This window comes from Camelus bactrianus, chromosome 19 (assembly GCF_048773025.1).
Source record: "Camelus bactrianus isolate YW-2024 breed Bactrian camel chromosome 19, ASM4877302v1, whole genome shotgun sequence".
Classification (NCBI taxonomy): domain Eukaryota; kingdom Metazoa; phylum Chordata; class Mammalia; order Artiodactyla; family Camelidae; genus Camelus; species Camelus bactrianus.
The window spans coordinates 19,611,911-19,628,029 of NC_133557.1; the positions used below are offsets into that span (position 1 = coordinate 19,611,911).

Consider the following 16,119-nt stretch of genomic DNA (forward strand, 5'->3'; position numbering starts at 1 on the left):
GATTCAAGATTTCCCTATAAACAATGGTACAGTTTTGTATGTATACACACACACACACTTTTCTAGGCAAAATGTCTGCAGCTTTCCTTGGACTCTCAAATGTGTCTGTGACCTCTGAATTTTCAGAACCATTGTTCTAGAGAGAGCCTCCAGTTGTGAGCCACTGTGTCCCAAAGGGACACAGCCTCCCAGATGCCAGGGTATCTTGAGTGACCTCACTAGGCCCCTAGGTTTTTCTGTTTAGGGGTGAACTGGGACAAATTAGATAATGCCACTGAAGCTCGGCGCCATCCCATGGGATTCTCTAAGTCTAATCATGAAATTGCACCCCCAGCCCCTGTTACATCTCACTGAACACACTATATGGGTTTTCTGATTTCTGAGTCTGTAACTCAGAAGGGCTGCTCCAGTAGCTACACTGACAAGTGAGAATAGTGTTGGTAGCTAAGTGTCAGTCTGGCTTACCACCACCACCAACAGCGCAAAGTGCTTTCTATACCCTATCTTACTCAGTCCCCACACCCTCTGTGAGGTTGGTACTGTTATTTTACAAATGGAGAAACCGAGGCACCAAGTGATCTCATGACTCACCAGAGATCACACAGCCAGTAAGTCAGTAAGTGATACATGGCCAAGGCATATGAGCCTAACCACAGAGCTTTATGGTGAAAGTAAAGGGCATTTGTAGAAAAAAATTAAGTAAGCGGAAAAAATGTGGGGCTGTTTATTGGAGGGCAAACTGCCCTGTATCTAATGACACTGAGAACATTGCCATGTTATACCAGATATGAAAAACTGCACACAGCAGTGATCTTAAGTCATTAAGATTACTGGGTGATACACTAATGCACTAGTGCAATACCTGGGAAGAATTTCTCTCCATTATAATTGAGATAAAAGAGTTTTTTTCACAGCTGTATTGAGATATAATTCACCTACCACACAATTCATGCATTTAAAGTATACAATTTAGTGGTGTTTGGTATATTCAGAGTTGTGCACCTGTCACCGTGATCAGGTTCAGAACATTTTCATTATCCCCCAGAGAAACCCCACACCCTTAACTCATCACCCTCCCAGCCCCCCACCCCTCCCCAGTCCTAGGCAACCACTAAGCTGCTTTCTGCCTTCAGATAAGGAATTGGGATTTACAGGAGTAACAGTGTGGGAATCTTGTGATCTGGAGTGAGTCATTCCCTGAGGAATAATGAGACAAATGAAATTTGACTCTAATGTATTTTTTAAATGGCTTTATTAGCCAAGAAGCTACAAGCATGGCTTTGATATGCTCAAATTTAGGGTTGACATAGGCAAGAGGCAAGTTTTCTTCTGAGTAATTTCCCCTTGTCAGCGTCACCTGTCAGGTAGGCTCTTCTCAGTAAGCGGCTGTAACCGGTGATGGTTTCGTGGGGCCGATTCTCCACTGGCATCAGGACCCGTGGGAGTTCAGCACGCGATCTTTTTTCTGTCATCTGAATCCCTGGCTTGGTGTCTCTCTCTGCCGGGCTGTAGTTGTCAAGTGAAAGGCACTCGTGTACAGGCCGGTCACTCATTGAAGTTCAGGAGACAGGACCCCGTCAGGCACTCGGCGGATGTACAAATGCATGCTCTCTCGAACTGTTTTACATTAGCAGATCCCTTGTGTATCTCTCCTGACTCATCCATTCATTCGTTTTTTTAGAAAACATTTCTTAGGCACTGCGCCGCCGGCACTGTGGTAGCTGCTCGTCAGTCACTCTGAAAGCTCCTTCTCCCCATTATTACAGCGCGGGGCCTTTGACCCAGGTGGGTAGAGCTGTTGGCCCTGAGACAAGCCCAAGGGCCAGGGAGTTTGGTACAGAACAGTTCTCTGATGGGGATGAGGCAGATGCATCTCATCCACACCAAGACAAACCCATCACTAGAAGGCACCATCCTAAAGGATGTGCGCAGAATCAGGAGTGGAGAAACTCAGGTTCAAGGCCTGGTTCAGTCACTAACTGGTTCCACTCATAGAAAAATCTCATCTCCTTGCCCTGCTTTAGTTTTCTCCCCATCACTTTTGCCCCCAATGCTTATTCTGTTTGTTAGTATGACTGTGTGTAATAACTGGACCCCTGAGCCCACACCCTGCCTTAGACATCTTCTTGTTGCAGCTCTTAACGATCAAGCTTTTTAAAGATTCTGAAAGTTTTAAGATTATATACAGAAGTGGTCCCTAAACTCTTTTCTCTTTCGTCACATGTGTGGGCTGTGACACTGTCTCATCTGTAACAGAGGCTGGTCAGGGCAGTGATCGCGGCTAGATTGTTAGAATCCCTGAGGGGAGGTGAAAGGTCGAGTTTGAACCTGTTCCCCAGAGATTCTGGGATTCCGATACATGCACACCCACCCCCCAACCACTGGTTAAGAACTATGGGTGTATGAGTCGCCCTCCCTAGCTAGGTCTTGCATGTCCCTCCAGGGCACCTGGTGTCTTACTATTTTGTGTCTCTGGCATCTAGCCAAGCCTGGTACACGTTGAGTAATCAGTAAAACTTCGCTGAATGAATAGACGAATGAATTAATATTATAGAGATAGTATGTTGTTTCTTTTCATTCTCCACGGTGGATTTGGGGCATATGTATAACTGAGTTACTGTGCTGTACACCAGAAACTAACACAACATTATAAATCAACTATACTTCAAAGAAAAAAAAATAGCCAAGAGATGCCCAGCTTACCCTGTCGTGCCACACTTGAGACCCCAAGTTTGAGGGGGAGGAACCTTGCCCAGAGGCGCCCAGCTTGACATCAGCAGAGCTAGAGCTCAGTCCAGGCCCTGGACCTTTGGCCAGCCTGCTGGGACGTGACCTCACTTTCCCTTCCTGCCCTCCCTCCACGTTTTGACCAAGACTGCCAGTCTCTGGGGACCTTGTGTTTTAGCTGAGCCCTCACCAAGTTTACATGATGTGTGAATAACAGAAGGCCCGGGGAGACTCAGTGAGCCTGGTTCCCAGGCAGTAATTTTTTGAGTCTGTTCGGCCCCTTTCCAAAGACCCCACAGGAGCACAGACTTCCATGGATTGAAGAGTTTGTGTCATTGTCCCAATTCCCAGCCCTAGCCCTCCGTAAAGTGCAAACACTGCCCTGCCACATGGGGAGATCTTAAGATGTGTACCCCCCAAATAACTGTTTTGGTGGCAGAATTCAGAGACTCAATCCAACATCACTGAAAAGATTCTGAAGACTTTAGAACTCCAGCTGAAAATTCTAAGTAGACTGTTCCTTCAGTGTGAGTAGAACACGCCTAGGCGTACGGCTTGGTCAGCGTTGTAGAATGTTTTCCTGGGACTTGGTGCTTTCTTGTCCTTCCTTCAGAAATGCCTTACTTTGAAGTTGGGGACAGAGGAGAAAAAATGAAGAACAAGGGAATGGACAGTTTTTAACAAACCCTTACTGTGTGCCAGGCGTGATGCTAGTTCGTTCCATGCTTCCTGGCCCCATGGCACAGGCTCAGTCTTGCGCCGCACTCAGCAGGTGTATGACTTGGGCAAGTACTTAGCCGCTCCGTGCCTCAGCCTCCTCTTCTGTAGGACAGAGTTCATGTTGCTCTCTCCCCCAGAGAGTTGCTGTAAGATCCAGTGAGATAATGCCTGTAAGATGCTTAGTGGTCTGACTTGCTGGCTCGGATTATTCCCCACAACGCCTTTCCAAGCAGTTGCTCCACACCCACTTTACAGAAGAGGAGTCTGTGGTCAGTGAGGTACCCAGCCCTAGGAGCAGAATCTGAGCGACCCCAGGCCCTTGCTGTGCTCACCACACCGCACTAGACTCCAGGCGCTCAGCCGGGCCTTCCAGACATGCCGGAGTTGCGGGCACAGGGACTCTGGAGGCCTCACAACCCACAGGGTGCCCCGTGTCAGGGTCTCAGAGCCGGGGAGTTTGAAAAGGCAGGGCCGGGAATCCACTTGAGAGGCTCCGTAAAGAGCAGAGTGACAGAGAATGTTCCAGGCAGAGTAAACAGTCTCATGAAGGCCCCAAGGTCAGGAAGAGCTGCTTTGAGGAACTAAGGACCAAAATGGGCCAAGAAGAAAATGGAAATGAGACAAAAGGTCACAGAGGAAGGCAGGGCCAGATCAGTGCAGGACGTCAGGGGCTGCTGTGAAGAGTTTGGGTTTTGCCAGCTTTGGAGTGGAAAAGCTTCGAAAATTGAATGAAGCAGGGGAATCACATGACCCAGTGTCTGATTTGCAGATATCCCCGTGGCCTTTGTGCAGAACACAGACTTGGGGCGAGGGCAAGTGGAGAGCAGGGAGGTGGTGAGGAGGTACCACGGTGGGGGTGAGGTGCCGCTGAGAAATGATAGCTACCAGGTGGGGGCTTGGAGGAGAGAGGGAGCAAATTCAGGACCTGTTTTGCAAGTAGAAATGACAGGACTTGGTGACAGACTGGACATGAGTGAAGAAGGAGGAGCCTCCATCCACCCAGGCTGGCCCCAGCCTGAGCATCTTGAGCTGAGGGAGGCTGGAGGGAGCACGCTTGTGGCTGCACGCTTGAATCCTGAAATGCTGGGGAGTTGTCCCAGGGCCAGGAGAAGCAGGCAGTTAGACTGCAAATCTAGAGCTGTTAAGAGAGGCCTGGGGCTCTTTGGGAGTCCTTGGCACAAACTGTTAAGGGAAAGGGTGAGAACCCCTAGGTCACATAGAGAAGAGAACTCAGGCCTGGTCCTGGGGCTGGAGGGCCTCTAACACAAAGGTCCCTTACAGAGGAGGCACCTGCGTGGAGGAGGTTGAGAAGTGGCCTGACAGGTTGGAGGGAGGCCCCTGGAGAGGCATGATCTGAGAAGGGTACCCATGGGGACCTCGTGTGACTCCAGCACCCTGCCCTTTCCTCCTCACCATGCGGCCTCCACCCGAAGCAGGCCTCTCCTCCCCTGGCCCCGGGGGCTGCAAGGCTGTGGCCCTCTGGGTGCAGAGGCCAGAGGCCCCGCCCGCTGCCTCACTGGGGGCTCTTTGAATGGGTGCCGGCTCCTTTCTGGCGACTCCACTCTGTGTGTGTCCCTCAGGCACTAGACAGAGTTTGGGGCCAGTGGCCAGCAGGCTGCACGTGGCTAGAACCAGCTGACCTGCCCTTTCCCAGGTTCTGGGAGTGTGTTCAGTTTGGGGCCCTGTCTTTTTGCGGACCTCAGTGACTCTGGTTCTGGCTGTCCATCACAGTGGAAAGCCGCTCCCTCTGAACTTGAGGAATGCCAGCTCAGGAGGCCCTGGTATTTATTGGGTTTCCATGGCCCTTTCTTCCCTCAGAGAAGCCTTAGAAAGCATTTTCCCCACCCCGGAGGAGGCCTATCCCAGGGGACCAAGTCCCACTCTGTACTGTGTCCACTGCAAAATGGTCTGCTTTCGTATTTGTACGGTCTCTGCAAATATTTAATTTTTAAAAAAGAGAAAAATAACAGGAAATGACCTTTCTGGTATATTTGGGAAACAATTTGGAGCTGTAATGGAATGTGCCTGAGCATCGAGGACCAATAGCTGCAGACTTGGAACAGACCGTGTAGCTCTTGGCGGAGCCTGGGGCCTCTTCACTCTACAGAGCAGGGGGGAGAATGAGAAACCAAAGGGAGAGATGGCTTCCCACAGGGAACCCAGCGGTGCCCAGAGGGAGCACCTGCCAGAGTGCAGCCTCTGACCCCAGAGCCGCCAGGGTCTGGGCGCACAAGGGCTCTTCCTTTCCCTCTTGGGATTTGGGGTCAAATGCCTCATCCCAGGAAGGCTCCCCAATCCTCTCGAAGATGAGGAAAGGCAAAAGAGCATCACTCTTGAGCATCCCGTAGGGCTCCAGCTGAGATAGGAGATGCTACATCGCTGTAGACCCAGATTGGCTGTGGTTGACTCTGCCAGGATCACCTGCTAACATTTCTGCAGATCTCAGCCCAAGGTCACAGCCTTAGGAGGCCTTCCCTGATTATACAACCTTTAACTGAGCCATCCATCCACAGAGAATCCTGTTCTCTTCTTCCACAGCACTTATGACAATCTGTGATGATGGATTCATTTACCTGTTCAGTGCCTTTTCCTCTTTATCATGTTGTATCTTTTTAGTCCCCAGTGTATACCCCATACGTGACACAGTGCCTTAGCATATAAAAAGTGCTCAGTAAACACTGAATGAATGAAAGAAATACAGAAATGTTAGGGCTGGAAGAGATTCAGAGATCATTATTTCAACCTTCATTATTCAGATAGGGGAAGGAAGCTGGGAGAGAGGAAGAGACCCATCGGAGGTCACCTTGCTGCAAGGAGATGGAGCCAGACCTTTGGCTGCTGTTGCAGTGCAGGGCTGCACACCCTGCACTCTTTCTACCCTGGATCTAGACCATCTTCTGTTATTCACTCATTCATGAAATATCCATTGAGCTTCAATTCAACTATTAGCTCGGCCTTTCGGATATAGCGATACATGTGCCAGCCAGGGCACCATGTTCCACTCAGCTCCGTAAAGCATAAAAGCAGGAAGTGATGGTTTTGCCCTCTGTGCATCACTAAACATAGAGTGAAAACAAAGGAGTTGAAAGAAAACGTCACAAAGATACTTTTACTGATAGTCTTGCAGTGAAACTGGACCGCAGTAATGACTTATTAATTCGTCTTACCTTCCACACATCCTATCAGACTCTTTACGTGCGCGTTGTCTCATTGGCTTCACAACAGCCCCTGAGCAGCAGGGTGTTATTTTCTCTCCATGTTGCTAAGGAGGAAACTGGGATCCAGAAGAGTGAAAGGAGTTGTCCAAGGTCTCCGAGCTAGTAAACAGGGACACTGGGCTGCATGCCAGCACTGGGCATCTACCAAACACACACCCCCTCAGAGATGTGTCATGTCACTGGGGGCTCCCAGGGGTGCAGGGAGGTGTCCCAGGGGTGCAGGGAGGTGTGGGAGAAAGAGCTCTGGACCAGGAGGTTGGATCACTGAATCAGGAACTTCGGGCAAGTCACTTTTCCCTTTCTGAACCTCGGTTTCCCAAGCTGTTAATGAGAGGCTTGTCTGGCTGAGCTCGGGAAGCCCTTTCAGTCTGATGATTCCACAGATGGTTTTGAGATAAATGGAAAAAATTAAGGTAGATCTCTAACTCATACCTGATGCAGATGAATTCCAGATCAATCAAAGATTTTAAGTATGAAAAATAAAGCCGTGAAAGTATAAGAAATAAGGGAGAATTCTTTACTAATCTGACAGTGAGGAAGACATTTATTTCTAAATATAATCCAGAGTCCAGAAATCATAAAATAAAATATCTATATGACTCCATAAATAGAAAAAAATGTGTGCATGGAAAAATGTCAAAAACAGAACAAATAACAAGTAAAAACTACATGTAATGCCTCTTAAGGTAAAAGACCAATTGTCTTAGTATATAAAGAACTCCAAAAAATCAGTAAGAAAAAGGGCTGCAATCCACTAGGAAAAAAATGGGCATCAGGAGTTGAAAAAACAGTGTGCAGAAAAGGAAGAACACGTGGAAAGAAACTCAGTTTCCCACACAGGAGCAGTACAAGCTGAAACAGCCAGGTACTGTCATCATCTTTCAGGTTGGAGGGCGGGGCGAGGACCGTGCTGGTGAAACAGAGCTCTCCTCACATATGCCCGATGGGAGTACCCTCTGTGGAGGAAAATTTGGCCCCATCTATTCAGTTAAAAAAAAATTCACATATCCTTTAATATGGCAGTTATGCTTTTACAGGAACAACTCTGAAGTTCATCAATTGGGAAATAATTCTGGGGGGATGGAGTTGGGGCATTGGGACCTCATTGGCCTCAGTTAGCATCTTCCAGGATAGGGCTCTGAGCTTGGCACACTTCCCTCTCTGAGCCAGGAAAGCTAGCTTTCTGCCCTGGGCAGCTTGTAAGTAAGATCAGCCAGACAAGGGCAGGATCCAAAGCCCCAGGGTGTCTGTTCCAGCAGGAAGCTAGTCTTGTAGATGGAGCCTTTAACTCTATGCCACAGTGTCAGATGCTAGGAATCCCGGGCCAGAACATCAGCACAGCCGTCTACAGTGGATGGAGGCTTTTCCACCAGCCCCAACAAGGGCTAGTCATCCCCACAGACAGGGAAAGAGGGATGGAGGGAAGGCAGGCAGGCAGACAATTCAAATTTAATTCGACAGTGTTTATTGAGCACCTACTCTCTGCCAGGCCCTGGTTGAGTATCTGAGGATGGAGCAGCCAGAGCATGTGTTCCAGCTGCCAGGATTAGGCCTTTCAGTCTGGCCTGGTGGAAATCCAGACAGAAACAAACACCATTTCCCTTGGAGTCAACATTCTGGTTGGAGGACAAGGGCTGAGGAGATGGGACTCGGGGAGCTGGTGTGGCCTGCCCAGGCTCTTTTCCCTCCCACCAGCAGATGTGGGTCCTCCTGAGACCTTACTAAGTCATGGTTATAAACTCACCCTGCTGACCTCAGAGGCTATCGTGTCAATTTAGTCAGTGAGGTATAGAAAACATAGTGGCTTGGTAAATGTTGCCTTTACTATTATTGTTAGAACCGTCATCATTTTTATTTTGTGTTACTACTGTTATTGCAACAGGCTATTCCCCTGTTCTGAAGCTTTGAGCAGTTTCCCCAGAGGGAGTGTAGGAGTGAAACTTGTGTGACCTACAGAAGAACCACCTCTGGGACTTCAGAGAGTTCGGGTTTTTTTGTTTTGTTTTGGTTTTGGTTTTTTTTTTTTTTTTTTTTTTTTTTTTTTTTGCTAAGGAGGAGCCAAAGCGTAACTAGGGCAACTTTCTCTCAAGGCAGCTAAGAAAAATAGTCTGGGTGCGCCCTCTGCTGGAGATGGGAGGGATGGCCTTAGAATTCTGGCCCCGCTTTTATTCTGTTTTATAGCCGGGGTAACAGAGGCCCAGAAAGGGAGTCTTGCTCCAAGTCTGGTGAGACCGGAGCCAAGTTCATAACACAGGGTCATGTCTCTTGTTCTTTTCTCTTTCTACTACAGGACACCTCCCTGTCTCCCTTGTCTGACCTTTGAATGCCCCTAATTTATTCTTTAGGTGTCTCTTCTGGGCTTGGTGTCGTAGGGAGACGAGGGTCCAGCCCTTCATACTGGCCAGCCTCTCTTCCTTTCACCACCACCCCCCGCCCCGACACACACAGAGCACAGAGCACTTACTGAGCCCCACCCTGGGTGCTTTCCGCGCACTTCCTGCCAATGTCAGTTACTTTCTGAAAGCATTGCACAATCACTTGGGCTTATAAAAACTCCTAGCATTATAAACATATAATCTTAGAAGTGAAAGTTCCCCTTAGTCGCAAAGAACCATACTCGGCAAGGTTTTTTCCTTTTATGTGATGTCTTTCCCCATAGCAACTGGGTTTTCTTTAAGGTGGTGTTTTGCAACCTGCATTTTTCAGTTAACTGAGACACTTTGCTGTGCCAGTACACATCCATCTGGTGCAGCTCTTTTTCATGAATAACTTTATAGCTCATGTAATGCCTGGCCTTCTGAGGGACACTTGGGAGCTTCCCTATCACTGACTGCAGTAAACATCCACACACAACAGAGAGCATTGGAATTGCATGCGTGTGTCTAGAACTGGGAATTGCTGGGCCCATCTCACCCGGGAGGACTGAGAACTTTGACAGCCAGGCAGTGGCTTAGACCTCCCCCTCTCCCACTTCCTAACTCAGGGTCTGCCAAGTGGCCAGAGTCCATGTGGTGACTGTGTGATTTGATTGCCTTGAGAAAATCATAGGTACTTAAAGAGAGGTGTTTGTATTGCCCTAGCAGATTAGCCTTTTAAAAAAAGTACATGATAGTAATAACCATTGTTGACAAGGGTGCAGATAAATGGACAATCTCATGGGCTGCTGGTGGGAATATAAACAGGAACAGAACTGAATTTATATGTTTTATTTCCTAATTTTTTAAAATTATAAACACCACACTATGCCATTCAGGAGGGCAACTTGGAAATGTGTCAAATCAATGTCTTAAAATTTATTTCCCCATTTCCCTTTAGCTCAGCAATTCTACCTCTAGGAATATGCTCTAAGGAAATAACTAGAGATAGGCACAAATATTTATATAAAGACCTAGTGCCGTGTCTAATGGTGGAAAGTTGGAAATCACCTCCATGTTCATTTTTATGGAACCAGTGAAATAAATGATGGTACATCCAAGTACATGTGTACAAAAATCATCTAGAGAGATCCCTTAATGGCTTGTTCCAGGGTAAGCTATAAAATAACTTGATCTCCAAATAATTGTTTACATGTATATGGCTCTTATTTATATATGTGGTTCTCTTCTCTCTCTCGGCTGTAAAATCAGCCATCAGGGCTGTTAATCACCATCTCTGTAGCAATAACTCCTCATTTCCTGTCTCTCCTCCCCATCCCATCCCCCGTCTCTTCTGAGCTCCAGCCCCCTAACTGTGTACCTACTCTACCTCTGCCTGGGGGTTAGGGGTCCTCACAGGCATCTCAAGGATAACATGACAGAATGAACTCAATCTCCACCCCGCCTTCACTCCCCATCTCAAACCACACTGCTATTCACCTGCTTATTTATGTCAGAAATGTCACTTTCGCATCAGTCAAACACCAAGTCCTGTTGATCCTTCCTCCAAATGACATCCAGAACCTGTCTATCACCACCTCCTTGGTCCACCCACCAGCGTCTCACACCTGAACTTGTGCAGGAGCCCCCATTGCTGGCCCCCTTCCGGGCCCTGCTCAACCCCAGGTGGCAGAGTCATCTTTGAAAATGCTGATCTGATCCTTCACGAGGTGTAATGGGGCCCCTGCCCAGCTCAGCAGCGTCCTTAGGGTCTCGGCCCATCTCCCGCACACTGCAGCCCACGGCTCTTACAGTTCTTCCAGCCCACCGTGCCCTTCGCTCCTCAGTCCTTGTCTAATGCCTATTCCTCCTTGATCTCAGGTGAAATGTCACTTCCCGACTCCTGGCCTGGGTCAGGCCCTGGTAGTCACTCCAGCACCCTGCCTTCCCCCCTGGAAGCCCTGAACACTGCATAATTACTTAAGTATTAGGTAATTACCCTAAATTCCCCAGTAGACTGTAAGCTCCCCGAGAGCAGGGACTGTGGCTGACTTGTTCATTGCTGCATCTGTAGCACCTAGCCAGTGCCTGGCATATGATGTGGATAAATGTCTAGATGGATAAACATGTAGATGGTTATCATTAACTTAAAGATAAAGGGTGTTCTTTAAAATGGTGGTGATTTTGGAGGGTACAAAATTATGGATGAATTATTTTGTTCTTTGTACTTTTCTGTGCTTTCTGCTTTGTCTTCAGTGATCAAGTCAATAACTGTCATTTTGTTGGAAAACATCAGTGCTGGGGCCCAGAGCTGAGTCTTTCCTGCAGTACGCAGAGGCTTCACGTCTGCCCTCCTGCTCTTGTCCCCACAGGCCTGAAGAGCGATGCGACAGGCGTGATGGAAGTCGAGTCCTCCTACTCGGACTTCATCTCCTGTGACCGGACAGGCCGTCGGAATGCGGTCCCTGACATCCAGGGAGACTCCGAGGCCGTGAGCGTGCGGAAGCTGGCTGGCGACATGGGCGAGCTAGCCCTCGAGGGGGCAGGTCAGAACCCTCATGTGAGCGACCCTCTTCTGGGCTCAGGGGCTGGCCTCTGAGTCCTAGCCTGCCCACTCTTTCTCAGGGAAAAGAACTGCTTTTAAATCAGGCCCCAGTCCCATGGTTCCTGGCAGAGTCCAGCCAGTCTCTAGGCTGAAGGGTGCAGCATTTCACGCCATGAGGACTCTCGGGTCCCCCCTTTCCCTAAGCCTCCCAGTCCATCCACTAGTCCTCAGTTCTCCTCCAGGACCCTCCCCAGCCCCTCTGCTTCTCTCCATCCCCACAGCCACCACCTGGCTCAGGCCACTCAGCACTGCAGCAGTCTCTTCCCCGCCTCCCACCCCAGTCCTCCTGCAGTCCAGCTGCCAGCCTTCCGCCCCATCCTGCTTCTGCCCTCACATCCCCCAGTGGCAACCTACCTAGTGGAGCCGAACTCGTCCCTGTGCCCTACTCTGGGCCCAGGCCCTGCCCTGCCTCTCAGACCTCAGCGGGTGCTGCCCCTCCCCTCCTTGTCTGCCCTCCACTCACACCTTTGGTCTGTTTCTGTCAAGGTGTAGGTCTGCCCCCTTCAGGGCCTTTCATCTCTGGCCATTTCCTCTGCTAGAACAGCCCCACCCAGTCCTGTGGCTGTTGTCTCTCCCTTAGGCCAAAGGTCAGGTACCAGGTGCTCAGAGGGGCCTTCCCTGACAGCCCAGTCATCCCTCCCCAAGCCCATGACCCTCACCACTCTCTGATAAGGTCTTGTGTGTTTAGAATGAGCTTCCGGAGAGCAGGGCCTTCTGTTCTGCTGGCACATAGCAGGTGCTTGGAAGCCACAGGTGGAATGAGTGAATGGAGGAAATTGCACCGCCACCCAACTTAGTGCCCAGGTCACCCTCCTCCCTCCATCCTTCCAGTGGACTCTGTTCAGCTAACTGGTCAACTCTGGGACCTTCCTTCAAGAGCCTTCTCTGGTCCCACTGCTCTGCTGTCCCCACAGCACACAGAGGCCATGTCAGTCCCTGTCCCTGTCCCCACAGCACACAGAGGCCATGTCAGTCCCCACAGCACACAGAGGCCATGTCAGTCCGTCACATCGCTTCCCACAGCATGCTGCACTGTCGGGCTCTCTGTGTGTCTCCCATGAGATGTCCTTGGAGGGCCACGACCCTGTTTTCCCTGTGAAGCCCCCCAGTCCAAAGCCCTTGGCCCTTGCTGGCCAAAAATGACCTATTTTTGGTCTGGGGGCTTGGCCCACTCTTCTCCCAGTACAGTTGGACAGGCAGGACCAGAGAAGTTGGATGGCTTGCTCAGGGTTGCCCAGCAAGTTAATGTAGTTAGAATGAGAACTTGACTGCCTCTAGCACCCTGCCTGAGGAACCCCACCTTCCATCCCTGCACCTTCCCTCTCAGGGGTCTGTCAGCCTTCCCTTGGCCTGTGGCCTAAACGCCTCACCAGGCATGGGAGCCTCCCCGGGTCTCACCCAGCTCACCTCCAGCCTCTATTCCCATCTTTCTCCCCTGTGCCTCTGATCCAGCCCGAGGAGGGTACGTATGTTTCTTGAAAGTTCCTGATGGGCCAGACTGCTCCCTCTGTCTGGTTCTTCCTTCCCTTGCCTGGCTTGCTTTTCCTCTTAAGAGACCCACACAGCTCTGCTGAGAGGCCCTCTCTGACCGTCCCCTCTCAGGCAGGAGGAGGCGCCTCTTCTCCGGGCGCCACCACTGTCCCACTGTCCCACGTAGCGCAGTGCCCCTCCATTAGGCCAGGAGCTCCTCCCTCCGGGGATCTGCGTCCTGTGCCGTCAGTGCCTGGCAGTGTTGGGTACACGGTATCGGTGCCTAGTCAGTGGCTGTTCACTGACCAGCATGTCCAGCTGCCAGGCTGGGCCTGCTGCCAGGGCTTCTGAGTCTGCTCTGGTGAACTGTTTTCTGTCTCCCTCAACTTCAGCTGGAGCCACTCATCCACGTACCCAGGCCCTCCAACGCCTGTTACCCCGTCCGATTCAAAACCCCTGAGGTGTCCGAGTGTCCCAGTCTTTGCCTGCCAGGGTGACTGACAGTTTAAAAGGGGACCTGAGGAAGGTGTAGTGCTGGCCATGTGACTGGCTGAGGGGCCTTCCAGTAGGCCCTGCCAGGAGCAGTTTCCATCGGTAGGTCTGCAAGTCGGGCTCAGTCCAGCAGACTCACCAAGGGAGTGGGATACAGAGAATACAGATTCTGACCCTGCAGACCCTGGATAAGGTCCCGGAGCATCTGTTTGCTTAAATTAAAGCTTGGGAGACGGGTGCACAGCCAGGGCAGGGGAGAGGGCATGGCCTTAGGCTGTCCTGAAGGACAGGTGCCAGCCTCCCCAGATCCTGTGTCTTAATGCTCCCCAAGCACACTGTGTGCACAGCTTTGTCCTCTGATATTTCCTTACGTGGGGAGCACAAGTATTTCCTTACTTGGCCTAACAGTGAGAGATAAACAGTCAGCAAGGCATGAAGGAATATGAACGCACTGCTTGGTGTATGTGACCGTGAACTTTCTGAATCACGCTCTGCCCCAAATGAGTCCCAGGGGTGCTGCTTGGAGAGGAAGGTGCTTGGGGACCTTTTCTCCATGCCAGGAGAGAACTGGGACTGGCTCAGAGAAAACCTAACCCCTGGCTAAGCTGTTCCCATGTGCCAGATGACCACAAAGGGACAGAAGTGTCACCATCCTCACTTCATAGATCAGGAAGCAGAGGCTCAAAGAAATTAATTAAATTGTCAAGTCCCACAGCAAGGAAATGGCAGAGCAGCAGTTCCTCGGGAATCTAACGAGGCTGTTCCTGCTCACCAGGGCGGGAGGCTCAGGGCCAAATAGGGCATCACTAGCTGGAAATTTGCCTGAAGTGCAGTCTAATTTGTTGGGCTACTCGTGGTCCAGAAGGGCCCTCTAGGATCAAGTCTTTGCTACAGGCACTGCCCCAGGATAGGAGGTACCCTGGGGGTGGAGGGCAGGTGTCCAAGTTCTGCCCACACCACTCGCTACCACTAACACCCACTTCCGGTGACGGCTGCTAGGGCAGAAGGAGGCGGCTTCCATAACAGGTCTGAATAAACCCCAGAGGATGCTGCTTTAGTGGCAGGGACACTGCTCCCTCCACCACGTGATCTCAGGCAAATCAGTTCACCTCTCTGAGCATTGGTTTTCTCATCTGTACCATAATGTGATGCTCATCACATTTCCAGGCTGCTGTGTGGACTTGCATAGAAAGTATGTGCCTGTGTGCAGCCTCTGGAGCTGGGTGCAAGGTGGTTTCTCCTTAGTCACGTGAAGGGCTTAGCCTAAGGATGCAAAGACACAGGCCACAGAGGGAGGTGTATGTTTGGTCTGGTGAGGACACAGGACAGCCATGGGCCCTTCCTCTGCTGTAGGCCACCCCTGCTGCTCCCCTAAGCTAGCCTAGTCCGGTGCCCTTTGCTGTCTTACAAAAACTGTTATCTGCTGAGCACTGGGACATGCTGGGACTCCGCACTGCCCTCTCCCTCTGCAGAACCCACACATGTATCCTGACCCTCAACAGCCCTTCGCCTGATGCTCTCAGCATCCACCCACAATCCTGGCCTTTACTTGACCTTAATTATACTAGTAGTAGTGCATGAATTTTCTTTGTAGAAATCAAAGTGTTACAAAGTTCCCTTTGGCCACCCCCACCCCAATCCAGCTCCTGTCCAGCTCCCCCAGGGCTTACCACTGTTGCCACTTCGGTCAGGTCCTTCTAGACCTTCTCCTAACGCTTTCCCTCCATGTATACGCTCCTCTCTCTCCGCTGCAGAAGGACAGGCGGAGGTGGGCACCCCAGACAAGGAAGCTAGCAACCAGCCTGAGAGCAGCGATGGGACCACCTCATCTTGAATGTGACCTTGCCCAAGGAGGCTGGAAGAGAGACACGCTATGGACGGGGAGCCCTGGCACTGGCCCAGCAGCCTCTTCTGAGCATTGTGTTCCAGGCAAGCCAGGCCAGACTGAAAGGCAGCCCCCAGGGGCTCCCATGGCCCCTACCCTGGGAAAGCTCTCTGCCCACACCCCTAGGCTCCATGCTCCTACCACCTCCTCACTGCACCTGGGGACACTTTCAAGACACTGTCACCACAGGATGTTATTTATTCAGTGGGCGCCGGGACTCAGGAGCTGGTCCTGCCCACCTGGGTGAGCAGCCTGGGCAGGGACCACATCCCAGCTCTGCCCTCTCTCCTCCAACCCTGGCCTCTGGGTCAAGACCTTCTTATCCCTTTTTTAAAGAGCACTTTTAAACTTTTTAAAAACGTTAAACCTTTTTCAGCAGAGAGGAAAGGAGCTGACAATTCACTTTTCTTGTGTGGGGGAGGCTATGGTAAACTAAACTCTTTGACCGTCTCTGCAGCTCTGAGTTCCCTCCTGGAGCTTCACAGATCCATTCCTACAGAAGGGGGTCTGTGCTCAAAACTATCTGATCAACCCTTCGCCCCTTCTACCAAGATAAGTGACACCTACGACCCAGGAAATAAATGCTGATGATTTATGTGACTGGTTTAAGATGGTTTCTCCTTTGAACAGCAAAAGCAGGGGCTGGGT

General features: G+C 50.6%; 1 protein-coding gene across 4 annotated transcripts in view; it reads left to right on the plus strand.

Annotated features, from left to right (window-relative positions):
- The window catches only part of PKIG (cAMP-dependent protein kinase inhibitor gamma), a 61,777-nt gene extending 45,711 nt beyond the window's left edge, over positions 1-16,066 (plus strand). For 3 of the 4 annotated variants that reach the window (XM_074347324.1, XM_010958700.3, XM_074347325.1), the window contains exons 3-4: positions 11,392-11,565; positions 15,341-16,066. In XM_074347324.1, coding sequence (XP_074203425.1) covers positions 11,418-11,565; positions 15,341-15,420 — 228 coding nt within the window. In that variant the 5' untranslated portion in view covers positions 11,392-11,417 and the 3' untranslated portion in view covers positions 15,421-16,066. Of the gene's footprint in view, positions 1-1,681; positions 1,786-11,391; positions 11,566-15,340 lie in introns of all 4 variants that reach the window. The other variant, XM_074347326.1, reaches the window with a different exon arrangement.
- Positions 16,067-16,119: the final 53 nt, after the last annotated feature.